The sequence below is a fragment of the Pseudorca crassidens genome, chromosome 20 (assembly GCF_039906515.1).
Source record: "Pseudorca crassidens isolate mPseCra1 chromosome 20, mPseCra1.hap1, whole genome shotgun sequence".
NCBI classification, from domain to species: Eukaryota; Metazoa; Chordata; class Mammalia; order Artiodactyla; family Delphinidae; genus Pseudorca; species Pseudorca crassidens.
The window spans coordinates 19,021,395-19,038,059 of record NC_090315.1 but is presented as its reverse complement, the minus strand read 5'-3'; the positions used below and the strand labels follow the sequence as shown (position 1 = coordinate 19,038,059).

Sequence of the window (16,665 nt, the reverse complement as noted above, 5' to 3'; positions counted from 1 at the left end):
AAGCACCGAGCCGATATCCCTGTGCTATGCGGCTGCTTCCCACTAGCTGTCTATTTTACATTAGGTAGTGTATATATGTCAGTGCCACTCTCTCACTTTGTCCCAGCTTACCCTTCCCCCTCCCTATGTCCTCAAGTCCATTCTCTAGTAGGTCTGTGTCTTTATTCCCATCTTGCCCCTAGGTTCTTCATGCCCCCTTTTTTTTATTCTAGTTCCGTGAAAAACGCCATTGGTAGTTTGACAGGGATTGCATTGAATCTGTAGATTGCTTGGGTAGTATAGGCATTTTCACAATGTTGATTCTTCCAATCCAAGAACATGATATATCTCTCCATCTATTTGTATTATCTTTAATTTCTTTCATCAGTGTATTATAATTTTCTTCATACAGGTCTTTTGTCTCCTTAGGTAGGCTTATTCCTAGGTATTTTATTCTTTTTGTTGCAATGGTAAATGGGAGTGTCTTCTTAATTTCACTTTCAGATTTTTCATCATTAGTGTATAGGAATGCAAGAGATTTCTGTGCATTAATTTTGTATCCTGCTACTCTACCAAATTCATTGATTAGCTCTAGTAGTTTTCTGGTAGCGTCTTTAGGATTCTCTATGTATAGTATCATGTCATCTGCAAACAGTGACAGCTTTACTTCTTCTTTTCCGATTTGGATTCCTTTTATTTCTTTTTCTTCTCTGATTGCTGTGGCTAAAACTTCCAAAACAATGTTGAATAATAGTGGTGAGAGTGGGCAACCTTGTCTTGTTCCTGATCTTGGTGGAAATGGTTTCAGTTTTTCACCATTGAGGACGATGTTGGCTGTGGGTTTGAACCTACTTTCTGGAGGGTTTTCATCATAAATGGGTGTTGAATTTTGTCGAAAGCTTTTTCTGCATCTATTGAGATGATCATATGGTTTTTATTCTTCAGTTTGTTAATGTAGTGTATCACATTGATTGATTTGCGTATATTGAAGAATCCTTGTATTCCTGGGATAAACCCCACTTGATCATAGTGTATGATCCTCTTAATGTGCTGTTGGATTCTGTTTGCTAGTATTTTGTTGAGGATTTTTGCATCTATGTTCATCAGTGATATTGGCCTGTAGTTTTCTTTCTCTGTGACATCTTTGTCTGTTTTTGGTATCAGGGTGATGGTGGCTAACATAATGTTTTTAAGGTTTATATATGTTATAGCCTGTATTAGAATTTCATTCCTTTTTATGACTGAACAATATTCCATTGCATGTATATACTACATTTTGTTTCTCTATTTATCTGTTGAGGAACACGAGTTGCTTCTGTCTTTTAGCTGTTGTGAATAATGCTTCAATGAACACTGGTGTACAAATATCTGTTCAATCCCCTGCTTTCAATTCTTTTGGCTATATATCTAGAAGAGGAACTTCTGGATCATGTGGTAATATTATGTAAAGCTTTTCGAGAAACTGGCACCTTGCATTTTACTCTTGCACTGGGCCCTGCAAATTATATAGCTGGTCTTACTAGAGAAGTTTGAAAATTCATAATCTCAACTGATTTTGAAGCTTGCAAGGAATAAACACAAGTACTTTGTTATAGTTTTTTTGCATCAGTTGTCAAACATAATTTAGAAAACTCAAGAGGAGAAGGAAAATCTACTGTATTTACCCATACTTTTGCTTACCATGTTCTATTTTCTGATATTCCAAGTTTCCTTCTTTCACCATTTTCTTTCTGTTTAGAAAAATTTTCTTTAGCTCTTCTTTTAGGGTAGGTCTGAGGGAAACAAATTCTCTTTGTTTTCCTTCATCTGAAAATGTCTTGATTCCTCCTTCAATCCTGAAGGATATTTTTTTTGCTGGATATAGAAATCTGTGCTGACAGTTCTTTTCTTTCCTCATTTGAAAACTGTCATAATCACTTTTTTTCTGACCGCCATGGTTTCTGATGAAGAATCCACTGCTGTTCAAATAGTTTTTCCCCTATAAGTAAGGTGTCATTTCTCTTTCATTGCTTTCAAAATTTTTTTCTTTTTCTCTACTTTTCAAAAGTTTAATTACAATGTGTCTGTGTATAGATTTCTTTGGGTTTATCCTACTTGGGCTTCACTCTGCTTTTTGAATCTGTCCTTTGCCAAATTTGGTAAAATTCTAGACAATTTCTTTGATTATTTTTTCAGCTCTATGTTATTTCTCCTTTTCTTCTGAGATGCTGATTACCCAAATGTTAGATATTTTGTTATAGTCTCACAGGTTTCTAAGGCTCTTGTTTTTTTCAGTCTATTTTTTGGATTGGTTAATTTATATTGTCTGTCTTCATATTTACTGATTATTTCCTCTATCTTCTCCATTGAGGGTTTTTGTTGCTGTTGTTGTTTTTGTTATTGTATTTTCAGTTCTAAAATTTCCATTTGGTCATTCTTTATACCTTCTATTTCTTTGGTGAGGCTTTCAATCTTTTTGCTTATTTCAAGCACGATTATAATTGTCCATCAAAGCATTTTTGTGATGGCGGCTTAAAAATCCTTGTCAGATAATTCTAACATCTGTGTCATCTCAGTATTGGCATCTGTTGACTCTGTTTCCCATTCATGTTGAGATTTTCCTGGCTCTTAGTATGATGAGTGAATTTCAGTTGCATCCTGGGCATTTTGAGTATTGCATTACGAGACTCTAAGTCTTACTTAAATCTTCTTTTTTAGCAGTCTACCTCATTAGAGCCTGGCAAGGGTGGCAGTCTAGACTCAAGACTTTGCTGACAGGGGTGGGGATGGGATTGCAGTTTTTCCCAAGATTTTTCACTGGAGTAAGGCAGGCATTGTGTAAAGGTTTTCTGTCTTACTAGGCTATCCCTTTGGCTAGGGAGAACAGGCTTTTCTTGGGAGCTTTTTATCCAGTCCTTATTGTTTTGGGGGTTGCAGGCTTTCCCGGTACCCAGTCCAGGATATAAGAAACAAAAAGAAAACTACAGGGACTCAACAGCATGCCATCCTTGGGTCCCAAGATCCTTAGCTGGTCTGCCTTCTCTTCTCCACCTTTTACAGTCTTCTGTTTGCTTTATAAATGCCCAGGCCTGTTAGCTGTACTCTTTTTTTAAAAATAAATTTATTTATTTTATTTATTTATTTTTGGCTGCATTGGGTCTTCATTGCTGCATGCGGGCTTTCTCTAGTTGCGGAGAGTGGGGGCTACTCTTTGTTGAAGTGCATGGGCTTCTCATTGCGGTGGCTTCTCTTGTTGCCGAGCTGGGCTCTAGGCACGCGGACTTCAGTAGTTGTGGCACACGGGCTCAGTAGTTGTGGCACGCGGGCTCAGTAGTTGTGGCACATGGGCTGAGTTGCTCTGTGGGGTTGCTCTGAGGCATGTGGGATCTTCCCGGACCAGGGCTCGAAACTGTGTGCCCTGCATTGGCAGGCGGATTCTTAACCATTGTGCCACCAGGGAAGCCGCTGCTAGCTGTACTTAACAGGAGGAAAGGGGAGCAGTACATTGACTCCATCTTGTCCAGAACGTTTTCCCCAAACTTTTGCACTAAGTAAAATGGTCTTTTATGTTATGTGGAGTTTATCTGAAATGAGAGCCGCATCCTGGAAAAGAGAGAGAGCCTTGGTTTAAACCTCAGCGACAGTCTCTGGATTCAGAGGAGGGCTTGTTATTCACCTCCAGTATATGCTGGGATGGTTCTTGCCCCACCAGGCACTGGGATTTGGACATTTTAAGCCTGGACACCCCGGGAAGCCGACATTTCTTCTCCTTTGATCCTACTCAGTTTGTGAGCTTCAGAGAACTAAAAGAGTCTAAAACTCTGACTTGAGCTCTAGAAAATAGTTTTGTTCAACCTTTTCTTCATTTAGATGAATTGATATTATAATCCAGCCTACTCAGAGATGCTCAATTATGTTTATAAGTTTGCTTGAAAACTCTCTTTGTAACAGGAGATGACAGTCACAGGGAAAATACTTTGAAGATCATAACAAAACAAAGAAAAGCAAAATTCTGACAATTCTTTTCTGTAAAAAAATAAGACATTTAAAAATTGAGAATGGGGCTTCCCTGGTGGCGCAGTGGTTGAGAGTCCGCCTGCCGATGCAGGGGACACGGGTTCGTGCCCCGGTCCGGGAAGATCCCACAGGCCGCGGAGCGGCTGGGCCCGTGAGCCATGGCCGCTGAGCCTGCGCGTCCAGAGCCTGTGCTCCGCAATGGGAGAGGCCACGACAGTGAGAGGCCCGCATACCGCAAAAAAAAAAAAAAAAGGAATGGGGTCACAGGATATCAGCTCCAATGCCCCCTCCACTCACCTCCCCTTTAGTGTGTCCTCGGATCCTCCAGGAGTGATGTACTAATGTGTGCACCCTTCCATATATGTTTCAGAGCACACACCAATGCAATCTCAAACTGCTGTTTTACCTTCAGTGGCCATTTCCTGTGTACAAGCTCTTGGGATAAAACCTTAAAAATATGGAACGTCCATACAGGGGAGTTTCGAAACCGTGGAGCCTGTGTGACTCTGATGCAGGGTCATGAAGGTTCTGTGAGCTCCTGCCACTTTGCCAGAGACAGTGAGTAATTAAATGTTGAAGGATTCCACACCCGTGGGAGTGCTGGGGTAGAGTTCCTCACGTTCCATTCATGTGGACTTCCCTTAGTATAAAGAGGTGATTTCCAATGATGCCAGTGGTGAGGGTGGATTTATTTTCCCCAAGAACAGAAAAGCCAAGAGGGAGATTCATATGCAGAAGTTTGCAAATGATGGAAACTCAGTTTGATATAGCTTAAGCAACAAGATAAATCTGTTAACATTTTTTTCAAATCTATTTTTTTTATTGTTTTTTTTTCTTTTTAACATCTTTATTGGAGTATAATTGCTTTACAATGGTGTGTTCGTTTCTACTGTATAACAAAGTGAATCAGCTATACATATCCCCATATCCCCATATCCCCTCCCTCTTGCGTCTCCCTCCCACCCTCCCTATCCCACCCCTCTAGGTGGTCACAAAGCACTGAGCTGATCTCCCTGCGCTATGTGGCTGCTTCCCACTAGCTATCTGTTTTACATTTGGTAGTGTATGTATGTCCATGCCACTCTCTGACTTCATCCAGGAGCTGGTCACCCTTCAGGAGGGCTGTGTCCAGACAGACAATGCTCTCAGGAAGCCAACCCTTCCGCTCTATCCTTCAGCTCAGCTTCTCTCTTGTACTGACCTTTCTCCTCAAGGAGGCAAAGATGGCCTCTGGTGGTCCAGGCCAACAAAGGTTCTGGTCACTGGCAATCCTAGAGAAAGAGAAAACCTCTTTCTGGTGGTGCCCGTACAAGTCCCAGGGAAGACTCACATTGGCTCAGCTGGGGATACATGCCCATCTCTGAACCAACCCCTTTAGCAGGGGATGAAAGGCTCTGATTGGCCGTGCCTGCGGGACTTGCCCGTCCTTAGAGCTGGAGGTCAGAGTCGGTACCCTCTGAACCAGAGGCACTGAGAATATGTGAGGGATGTTTCTGCATGGGACATTGGAGAGCTGTTTCCAGATGAAGGGGCCTGGATGTGACCAGGAGCAATGCCAGGAAGCAGCCAGGGGCAGCTGGCCCCAGTGAGAGCTGTGACTGCTCCCGACACCCAGGAGCCAAATGTTATTACTCTACTCCGCGGTCCTCGTGGGGAGTAGGGCTTGCTCTGTGTGTCAAGGGGAGTACCCAGCCAACATGCACATAGTCAGGGCCTGGCTTGAGAAACGTTTCCCTCTTCAGAAGCAGCCTCTGTGTAAGTCAGACCCCGCTGTGAGGTGCCCCACCAGCTCCTGTCCTTGGCATTATAAGTTTCAGAGTTGCGTATAGTGAGTCAATCACCACTATTTGCGGATTCTGTGTTTGTGAATTTACCTACTGGGTAAAATTTATTTGTAAGCCTGAAATCAATACTCATGGCACTTTTGCAGCCACCCATAGATACATGCAGAGCGGCAAGAAGCTTGCCATGTGCACACGGTCCCAGCTGAGGCTGAACAAGGTGACCCTCCGCCTTCTCCTTTCAGTTCTCTTATCATAAGGTGTCCTTGCTGCGATCTATTTAGTCCCACTTTTTTGCATTTTGTGCTCTTTGTTGATGATTTTGCTGTTTAAAGGGGCCCCCAGCATAGTGCTGAAGTGCTGTCTAGTGTCCTAACTGCAAGAAGCCTGTGATGTACCTTACAGGGAAAACACATGTTAGATACGCCTCATTCAGACATGAGTTATAATGCTGGTGGCCATGAAATCAATGTTAATAAATAAGCAATATGTATCAACTAAGGTGTCGTTAAACAGAAACAGACAGAAAACAAGGTTATGTACTGATGGGTTAATGAAAATGTTGTAACCAGAGGCTCATAGGAACCTAACCCTGCATTTCCCCTAAGACCAATCATCACTCATTGAGTGTTTGTGATGACTTTGTAGAACGCAACTACCATGAATATCGAGCGTCAACTGTAATTGATTGGGGGTTGTTGAGTCCCACCCGGAAGGGGTTTGGGTGTCCTCAGAGTGAGCCATGGTAGCACCTCACAGATGCATCTGCGGCCTGCTTGGGCCTCACCAGAGGGGGAAACAGTTGGTTGAGGAAGGTGACCCCCTGAGACTCTTTCATTTTGTGTTCCAGCCTCTTTGCTTGTGTCTGGAGGGTTCGACAAGACTGTGGCTATTTGGGATGTAGGAGAAGGCTACCGGAAGCTCTCCTTGAAGGTACCAATGCCAGCATCAGATAGAAGATCTGAGCGTCATTCTTCATTTCATGCTGGGTGCTGGGTGCTGGGGATACAACAGTGAGACAGACCTAAATGTTCGCAATGGAGCTGACACCTCTATGGGCAAGGTCAGACCAGGAACCAACAAACAAATCCTCCATAGTGATGAGCGACACAGAGTAGCCACAACAGGGTGATATGATAGAAACAGACTCCAGGGACTAATCCACAGTGGGAGGGCCTCTTGGAGAAGGTGGCCTTTGAGCTGAGAACTGGATGGCAAAGAAAGACTGGATGAGTGAGGATCTTGGGGAAGGGCGTTCCAGGAAGAGGGAGCAGCAAATGCAAAAACTCTGAGGAGGGTCAGTGTCTATGAACAGCAGAAATGACTGTGCAAAAGGTTGAATGCCATCATGAGGCATGCATAGAAAGCTGTGGGGCTTCAGAATGGTGGGTGTCAATGGTGGGTGAGTACTTTTGGCTGCAGGTTAGAGGAGACTCAACTTAAAGTGGCTGTATGGTAAGGAGATGGATGGTGCAACACAACGAGAACCCAACGGTCAGGCAGCCCCAGGATCGGCTACGTCAGTGCCTCTGTTCCAGGTGCCCCCACCCCGAGACTTCTGCATACGCCTTGATCTTGTGATCTCATGGCCGCCTTTGGCTGTGAATGCTTGCATTGATGACTCTTGGTTTCTCTATTCCCTGTGACCCAAATGTAGACTGTGTCCCCTTGATCACCATAACATTCAGTATCCCAAAGCTGTTCTGTCTGACCCTCTTCTCTGTGGGTTTGGAGAGGCAAGGGGAGTTTACATCATAGCACGTGAATGGCTTAAAACTGAATGTTGTGGTTAAAAGTCCCTTTGTGTTCCTATCAGGCCATTCTATCCTCCCTTCTCCTCTCCTCTCCTCTCTCTATTCTTCCACCCTCCGATTCCTGTCCTTTTGTTATGCACAGCAGTTTAACCTCACTGCTGCTTCCTTCCCTCATACCACGCCTCACCATTCACCTCTTTCCATTAGGGGAAGGCCAAAGAATGAGACAGATGCTGACACAGAGCTCTGACATCATTAAGTGTTTGAATCAGCAAGTATTTATCTCCTCTAAATTCCTTTTACCCCAGGAAAATAACCCCCATTTATTTAAGCCACAGTGGGTAGGTTTGCAGTTACTTGAAGCCAAAAGCTCCCTCACCAATAGGATCACTAAGTGGTATTTCCTAGAACAAAGAATATGCAAACAAAAACCTGCAAGAGGTGCTCTGGGACCAGCTGGGAATATAATTTTTTTTTCCCATTGTGCTAAGCACCAGAGTACTATTTTTAAAAACTCATATGGTGCTGTGATATATACATGAATCCCAAGCTTTTACACTTTGTACTCCACTTTAAATATCGTGGGTGAAACCAGGGAAGCACAATGAATTGCTCTTAAAAGTAAGCAATGGGGCTTCCCTGGTGGCGCAGTGGTTGAGAGTCCGCCTGCCGATGCAGGGGACACGGGTTCATGCCCCAGTCCAGGAAGATCCCACAGGCCGCGGAGCGGCTGGGCCCGTGAGCCATGGCCGCTGAGCTTGCGCGTCCGGAGCCTGTGCTCTGCGACGGGAGAGGCCACAACAGTGAGAGGCCCGCATACCAAAAAAAAAAAAAAAAAGTAAGCAACGTTGGATTCTTGACTTTGTTTGTTTGGTTTTTGTTGTTCTTTCAAAGGTTTTTTTTTCTAGGTCCTCTTAAAATTCTACTTTTCTTCAGGGCCATAATGACTGGGTGATGGATGTTGCCATCAGCAACAACAAGAAATGGATCCTGTCTGCTTCGAAGGTAAAAGTGGCCAACCTTTGAGTGACTTAAAATCTCTATCACATTTGTGAGAATTAGTGTTAGCAGAAGTGCATTGTCAAGTAAAATTCCTCAGTCTGAAGGACCGAGCAGCTCAGTCTGAAGGCTATACCTGGCCAGGCCGACCCCATCCAGGAAGCGGGAACGTGGAAAGTGGGTCCTTTGCTCATATGGGAAGTTGCCAGGTATTTCTTTGCACAGTTGTCATTTGAACTTCATTGGAGCAAGGGCCTGTCCAGACTGGTAAGTGATGGAGCCAACAGGGGGCCTTGGAGGGAAAGGGGTCAGCTCGTGGGCAAGCAGACAACCCCAAGGTTCCAGGTGGGTCGTCCCTCGCTAGTCACTGCATCCTGGGATTCCCGTGCCAATGGCACGTAACAGACAGCCCAGGATATCCTGAGGGCTGTCCTTCATGTGTGAGCACCAAGAAGTGGGGTCCCACCTTGTCCCCCAACCTTTGTTAGAGCCATCTTATTCTCTAGGCTGGGGGTTTCTAGGTGTATAAAGATGTGGGCAAGACTCTGCCTGCCATGATCAACTTCTTAGAGAGCCAATGCAGGATACCATCACACCTGACCAAAAAACCCCATAATATTATAATACATCATAAAAATTATATGCCAATGTGTTGTTACTTTAGCATAAAAAATGTGAAAAATATTGTCAATTATATCTCAGTAAAGCTGGAAAAAAGTAAAAATGCAAGACAAAGTATCAAAAATGAGTGTTTATTTGAAATTATGTCTTATTTACTTTTCTGTTACATAAATGCTATTATTTAAACAAAACAACAACAGGACTAATCAATAACAGTGATTAGTAGTAACTGATAGTAGGATAATTAAGCAAATACGGTTAAGAAAAAAATATATTTTAGGCCTTCCCTGGTGGCGCAGTGGTTGAGAGTCTGCCTGCCGATGCAGGGGACACGGGTTCGTGCCCCGGTCCGGGAAGATCCCACATGCCGTGGAGCGGCTGGGCCCGTGAGCCATGGCTGCTGAGCCTGCGTGTCCGGAGCCTGTGCTCTGCAATGGGAGAGGCCACAACAGTGAGAGGCAGATCATACAGAAGGTTACCTATAACCTCACCCTCCAGTTGCCACTTGCATTGTGTGGTATATTCATCACAATTGATGAACTAATATTGATATATAATTATTAATTACAGTCCATGGTTTAAGTTTCACTCTTTATGTTGTGTGGGTTTTGCCAAATGCATGTCATGTATCCACCATCACAGTATCATACAGAACAATTTCACTGTCCTAAAAACTCCTTGTGCTGCACTTGTGCTGCATCCCTCCCCTTCTTCCCCAGAGCCCCTGGCGACCACTGACCTTTTTACTGTCTCCATATTTTTGCCTTTCCCATAACGTTATAGAGTTGGAATCATACAGTATGTAGCCTTTTCAGACTGGCTTCTTTCACTTAGAAATTTGTATTTAAGGCTCCTCCATGTCCTTTTTGTGGCTTAACAGTTCATTTCTTTCTTTTTTAATCACTGAATAATATTCTGTCACATTAATGTACCACAGTTTGTTTATTCTCTTATTCAGGGACATCTTGTTGGTTGCTTCCAGTTTGGGGGACGTGGGACTTCCAGTGCTAAGGCTAGGATGGTGCTAGAGAAACTGGGACAGTTGGTCACCCTAACTGTCCCTCTGCAGGTCGAAGTTGTCCACGTGTAACCTGGATGCCATGCCCCTCCCTGGGTCATCCAAGCCTAACGAACCCACTTTGTAACTGCTGATTTGCTGTTTAACTTGTTTTAGGATAAGACCATGAGACTATGGAATATTGAAGAAATTGACCAAATTCCTTTGGTAATCGAGTATAAAAAGGCCCGGGGCTTAAAGCTGAAACAGGTTGGTATTGGGTAAAATGAAGCCAAAAGAAGGCTTTCATTAGTTCTCTCTACAAATTTATTCTTTGAACAAACTGGGCAAGTGGGGATAAAACTATGAACAAACAGATTGACATTTTTGCCCTGAGGGAGCTTACATTTCTAAAAGGGGAGACAAACAATGAATAAAGAAATTAGAAAAATATGTAGTAAATCACATGATGATAAGTAGTTTGGAGGAAAATAACATAGGAAAGGGAAGCGGGAGTGCGGGCAGTTGCAGCATTCTAAAGGGTGGTCAGGATGGGTCTCATTGAGAAGGTGACATTTGTTCAAAGACTTGAAGGTAGTGAGGGAGTGAGCTGTGCAGCTCTTTTAGGGAAAGAACATCCCAGCAAAGGGAAGAGCCCATGTGGAGACCCTGAGGCAGGAGTGAGCCTCGTGCTGAGGACTGGAGTGAGCAGGGTGGGTGGGAGGCGATGAGGCTGGAGGGAGTCCTGGAGGGAGGCTGGCACACAGCTGGACCCCGTGTGGGCCTCCTACGCTCCTGCAGCAGAACCCCGGCCAGGTCCCCAGTGCCCCGTTTCCCATGGATGGGGCTCAGGTCCCAATTCTCTAGTGGATGATCATGGCGGGTACATCTTCTGCTTCACCAGGTATAGCCAGGGCTGGCCCTGGGCAGTAGAGGCCAGTCCCTGCTGGGGCCTCGCATTGCAGGCACCTGGCTGCCACCTCAAGAGGCTGAGGAGTCCCTGCTGGGCCCTCGTGAATCCTGGAGCTCCCTAGGCCTGTCTCCACTCAGAAGGCCTGGCTGGGAGCCACTGCTTCTGGAGATGGCTAATTGGAGAATGGCACCGGGGGGCAGGGAGGTAAGGGGTGGGACCCAGGTGGAACCCCATCTTTGTGGCCAGCTGGTCCTCATGGCCTTTGTGGCCATGTCGGCCCGTAGGCCCTGGAAGCTGACTGGGTACAGAGCAGTGCTTGTGTCCTCCACCTGCCACCTGGGGAGGGACCCAGGAGCTGCTTCCTCTGAGCCCTGCTGTTCTGGGCTTGGGTCGTGGGAAATGATGCTGTAGAATAAGGCAGGTAAGGGATTGAATTTCTTTCTTGCAAAAGAAATAAAAGAAAGAAACCTACCTGAAGTTGTAGCAAAGACGAGCTCGCTGCATTTGACTTGCTCTGATTCAATACGAGAAACTTCAGAGGCCACACTTCCCAGAAGACCTGCCCTGGGCGGGGTTGGCCCCATCTCTCCTGCAGGCTTTGGTGCCCTGGAGCGGGCAAGAGTGGCAAAGCACAGGGGCTTGGAGAGCCAGGGCAGGGGCTTGCCGCCTGCTGGCTCGTCTCAGGGGGACCATGCTTTGGTGGCAGCCCCGAGAGATCTCTGCCCATGGCCTGAGAGCCCACAAGTGTTGCTCACTTGTTGGTGGGAAAATGTTGCAAGTGAGCTGTGCCCCTGTATCCACTGTCCTCTGGGTGCTTCGGCTCAAAGACAGAGGAGGATGCTCAGCACCTTCGTCATCTAGAAAAAAACTCCTGCTTTGTTCAGAAGTCTTGCCTACTTGATTCTCAAAAGTTAGGTATCCCCAGGATGTCAGGGAGTTAGGATAGCCCCTCGGCCCTGTACTTTTGCTCTGCACAGAACAGAGGGTGAGGTTAGACACCCACCCCAAATCCTCAGCACCATCAAGGGGCTTTCCACTCCTCCCCGCCACCCTGGGACCCCACAGCAGGGGACATGAGCTGGAAGGACCTGCACAGCTTTTGAGAGGGAAAAGAGCAGGAAGCCTGTGCTTACTCCCTCTCCGTGGCCTGCAGTTTCTATCCTTGTGCGCTTAGAGCCCCAGAGAGGGGAGGCAGCTCTTGCCTTGGCCCGGCCCAAGGCAGTTGGATCAGGGGGGAGAATTCTAACTGCATGCCTTGATCTCCTCTGATCAGCACCTCCTTTCTACTCTTTTAAAATATTTCATGTCAGTGTGAAGAATGCGACAGGCCTTTCTCCATCTACGAAAGTGACATCTTTTCTGAAACAGTCACCAAATGTGTGTTCTGCCGGTTCGATGCAAAAGACTTGTCAACAGAGGCCTCACCATCATCAGAGGGGGAGGTCTCACTGTCAAGGGAGTGCAGCCTGGGTGAGGATGGCTGATGGCCACTGGAGCCTTTGGGTGACTCGAGCACAGGCCACCTGTCATATAGGTTTCGGGGCTCTGCACAGGCCTTTCTCTGGGGCCCCTCCCCAGCGGGTGGGCCTGTCAGGCTGGGGCAGGGGCCACGCTCTGGCTGGGCTCCCACCACTGTGCCACCTCATCAGTTCCACAGCCCCTTGGGGATCCCTCTGTCTTTAGTTTATATGCAGAATAAATATAGATTCTTTTGGAAAACAAGTGTGCATGTGAATTCTAGAAACATTTTTTGTTCTTTCTAAATTCTATGCCCTGGTGTCCATCCTGTCTCATTTTTGGAACACATTCTGGTCTCTGGATTTGCCCTGTAGAGCAGCCGCAGCCTCTTCGTTGTTGAATGAAGAGGAAGCTGTGTAGCTCCATCTGTGGAGTGGACTGTACCGTGGCACTGTGGGTGCCTCCCTGGCTAAGGCTCCCAGATGGTCACTGCTCAGAGCAGAGGAAGGTCTGGTTAGGCAAGTGGGTGGTGGGCATTTCCATCACAGAATACTTCTTGCTCTCTACCCCAGTTTCTTTACTTTCCAGGATGCCCATGCATGTGTACAGCCTCCTTCCTGCTCCCACGCATACAATGTAATCAATTACTTCACAAAGAGCAAGGTATCAGTTAAACGTGAAGGGCTCCCTTTTCCATCTGGTATGGCTTACAGGATTTCCGTCTTTTCTTAGTTGCAGGACTGATTTATTTAATGTTCATTGATTGGCATCCCATAATTCTGCCCATGCGCACCATAACCTGGTAGTCATTGCTTGGGCAGGTCCTGTGCTTGGTGCTACCCTCCTTAGTCACAACCAGGATGACTGCCCAGCTTCAGCAGGCTGTTCAGTATTTATGCATTAATTTACGTGAATGATGCATGAACATGGCAAAACTCCACTGCGTCAGCCTCCCAGCAATTGGGCTCTTTTGGGAAGAGAAGTCTTATCCCTTCTCTGGCACATGAAGACATACATAAATGTATTCTTCCTCAGTGCTGTGGAGGATGTCTGGCCTGCATCCACTGTCCCCAGGGACGGGCAGTTAGGTTGCTTCTTGTTTTTAGCTCTTACAAACAATGCTGGAGTGAACCTTCTTGTGTACATACTTTTGCAGAAACCTACATTTCTGTGGGTTAGGCTCTCCCACTGGAGAAACCGCTGGGTCAATGGATTAGCAGGTTTTGGTTTTGTTGCTGCTCAGAGGCACTCTAAAAAGTGTTGTGATGAAGTGGCTGATGTGCCTGAGTGAGGAGCCCCAGAGGGGCAAGTGAGACGCCTGAGTGCGGAGGGCTTTGCCTTCCTCTGGCAGCGGAAACCTTCCACGTACGGTGTTGATGCTCTAAGGCCAGCGGCCTGGGCCCCTTTAAGCTCTTGATCGTTCAGTGCCTGCTCAGGGGTCTCTTCAGTGCCCCCGGACTCTCCCCGTGCTCAGGGTCCGCGGAAGAGGCCCAACTGAAGCTATGGGTCTGGTTTCCACCGGCGGGCGGATGAGCCCCCAGAGCTGACGGCGCCGGAGACCCCGGTGGTCAGCGTGCGGCCGAGGAGGGCAACCGGCCTCCCAGGCTGAGGGCGCCAGTGTGATGGGTCCGACACGTGGTCACTGCGGGACCACGGCCGGGTTGAGCCCTGATCCAACGCTGGGGAGCCGGCAGCCCGGCCGCGCTAGCGGGCCCTGGATCTCCGGACCGGGCCGGGGCTCGGCCTCGCCGGACAGCTTGCGTCAGTTCTGGAGGGCCGAAGACCAGATCTTTCGCGAGCATTCCCCAAAGATGGGCCACCCTGGCTCCACGCCGGGGTCTGACACTGCAACACTGGGAAGACTAGCCGGCCCGGGCCCGCCCACTGCTCACTGCCCGAGCTTCCGGCTTCCGAGTACAACTCTTCGGTCTAAGCCGCCTGCGACGAGGACCTTACAGAGCGCATGCGTCAGCCGCCGACAAAAGTTGTGCGCGTGCACGCAGCCTATACAGTAAATGGTGATGAGGAACGGACTCTCGCGGTAGTTGTGCGGGCGGCGCCGTGGCTTAGTTGGTTAAAGCGCCTGTCTAGTAAACAGGAGATCCTGGGTTCGAATCCCAGCGGTGCCTCAACCGAGCGTCCCGGCTCTCTTTTTACCCACGCCCTGTTTTGCTCTGCGCCCCTACCCAGTTCCTCCTCGCTTTGAGGGTGTGAGGGGCAGCTTAAGAAGCCAATTTAATGCTCCCCCTGCCCGCGGCGGTGTGGGGCGCTGGCCCGCCTCGGAGTCAGCCCCTAGCGTTTCACTGAGCTGCGGGGCATCCTTGACTCGGCCTCCGGAGCAGAGGGGACGTCCCCTGGAGGCGGCGCGGGACTCCCCGGGTGCCGTGGGAACACTCCTGGGGTTAGAGATGCCCCGCAGGGCGAGCAACCTGCCCAGGTTCCGCCGCCGCTGCGTTGGGAGGCCGAGCCCGGGCACTTCTCCGTCGATTTATTCCGGAAGCGGCCGACTGGACCTGACACCTCTCACATAGGCCTGCTGACTTACTCCCCTCTCTCCAGCCACGCGATCCGGATCATCATTCCCCAGATTGAAGACTGGGGCTTGCAGAGGTCAAGTGAGGCCCAAAGTCACGGGCACCTGGGAGAGCGGAGGATTGAACCCGGCCAGCGTGACCCTCAGGCTGATGAAAGAATGAAATTTCCAGGGAGGGAAGCTGGAAATTTGGGACTTCCTGTGCCAAATTTAGAACCGGCTTTTCCAGAGGGCCCGGTGTGAGGCTGAACGCTAAGGCCTGGGGCTGCACAAGTAGACGGTTGTGGGTCCTGACCCAGAGAAATTGCATCGGAGGCTCTGGGGGTGCAGTGAAGCATTGGAATTAAAAGTTACCCAGGAATTCTCATGTCAAACGAAACAAAATTCAAGTCAGATGCAACAGGACAGTCCCAACGAGCTGCAGAAATTGCAGTTATGGTATCAGCCTGTGTTCTCAATAGTCAGACCACCTGCCCCAGAAGCAGCTCCTTTCTCTCCTTCTCCCACGGGTCTGAGTTTAGTGTGTGTGTGTGTGTGTGTGTGTGTGCGTGTGTGTGTTTCCTCCCTCTTCTTTGGGGGTCAGTTCTCGCCCTTTGCAGCTTGGTTGTTTTTGATTGGCGTTGCACAGGAGAACCTGTGGGGATACTTTGAAGCTTTGCATTTCTGTTGGGAGCATCCTCCTAATCCAATTGGAGATGAGTTTATTGGTAATAAGGCTTGAGTCACTGTGGCGCTGGGTTTTTTTTTTTTTTTTTCTTTTTCTGGCTCATCTTTACTGCTAGCCTGAGGTATTCCAGGTCAGTTTTGAGCATTTACCTATTAGGTGGCTAAGGGGAGATGTTGGTTGTGGGTGTGAGTCTGGGTCTTAGGGAGGGTCAGCTGGAGAAAAGCATTTGCGGGTCACCAGTCTTGCGTGCAGCAGTTAACTGAAGGTGTTGCAAGGGTGAGCACTCCTGGGCAGTGAGCAAAGCCAAAAAAGACAAATAGGCCCAGGGTTGAGTGCACCCCTCCTTCTTTTCTTTAAAAATGCCATGCTGTTCTTGCTTGCTGTGCCCTGTGCTTGGAATGCTGTTTCCTGCACCTTTTGCTGAAATGGGTCTTTGTCATCTCCTGGCCTTTAGCAAGTGTATCACCTCTTTGGGAGGCCTCCCCTCACCACGCTCTGTCCAGGAGTCTCTGCCACCCCCCAGGCCAGCGTCCAATACCTCATCCTGCTTATTTCCTTTACAGCCTTTTCACGGTCTGAAATCACCTTGTCTGTTGTCCATTTTCTCAAAGAGAATTAAGCCCCGAGAGGTGGGGAGCCACATATGTCTATTTACCTAATGATTCTTGGAATATAATAGGCATTTGTGGACACATGACTTTTAAAAAATTGGCCACATTCTCTTGATTGGATTATGCATTTTGAGGGTTTTTTTGGATAGCTAGCCTGTCTTTTCAAATGCTGTAAGGCAGCAATTCACAAAATGTGGTTCATGGACGCCTAGGGGTCCCTAAGACTCTTTCAGGCGGTCAAATCTATTTTCATAATGATACTGTTACATCGCTTTATCACTGTGTTGACATTTGCACTGATGTGCTACAGCAGTCCGCTGGCACCTGAGCAGGAATCAAGGCAGTGGCACCAGGGG

General features: G+C 47.6%; 1 protein-coding gene and 1 non-coding gene across 2 annotated transcripts in view; both read left to right on the top strand.

Annotated features, from left to right (window-relative positions):
* Nucleotides 1–12,721, top strand: part of WDR88 (WD repeat domain 88) — a 36,672-nt gene extending 23,951 nt beyond the window's left edge. Inside the window, exons 7-11 of the mRNA XM_067721398.1 lie at nt 4,346–4,533; nt 6,607–6,689; nt 8,447–8,515; nt 10,305–10,397; nt 12,351–12,721. Coding sequence (XP_067577499.1) covers nt 4,346–4,533; nt 6,607–6,689; nt 8,447–8,515; nt 10,305–10,397; nt 12,351–12,524 — 607 coding nt within the window. The 3' untranslated portion in view covers nt 12,525–12,721. The remainder of the gene's footprint in view (nt 1–4,345; nt 4,534–6,606; nt 6,690–8,446; nt 8,516–10,304; nt 10,398–12,350) is intronic.
* A 1,832-nt stretch (nt 12,722–14,553) lies between these two features.
* Nucleotides 14,554–14,627, top strand: TRNAT-AGU (transfer RNA threonine (anticodon AGU)). The gene has a single exon. It is a non-coding gene; the product is annotated as a tRNA-Thr (tRNA).
* Nucleotides 14,628–16,665: the final 2,038 nt, after the last annotated feature.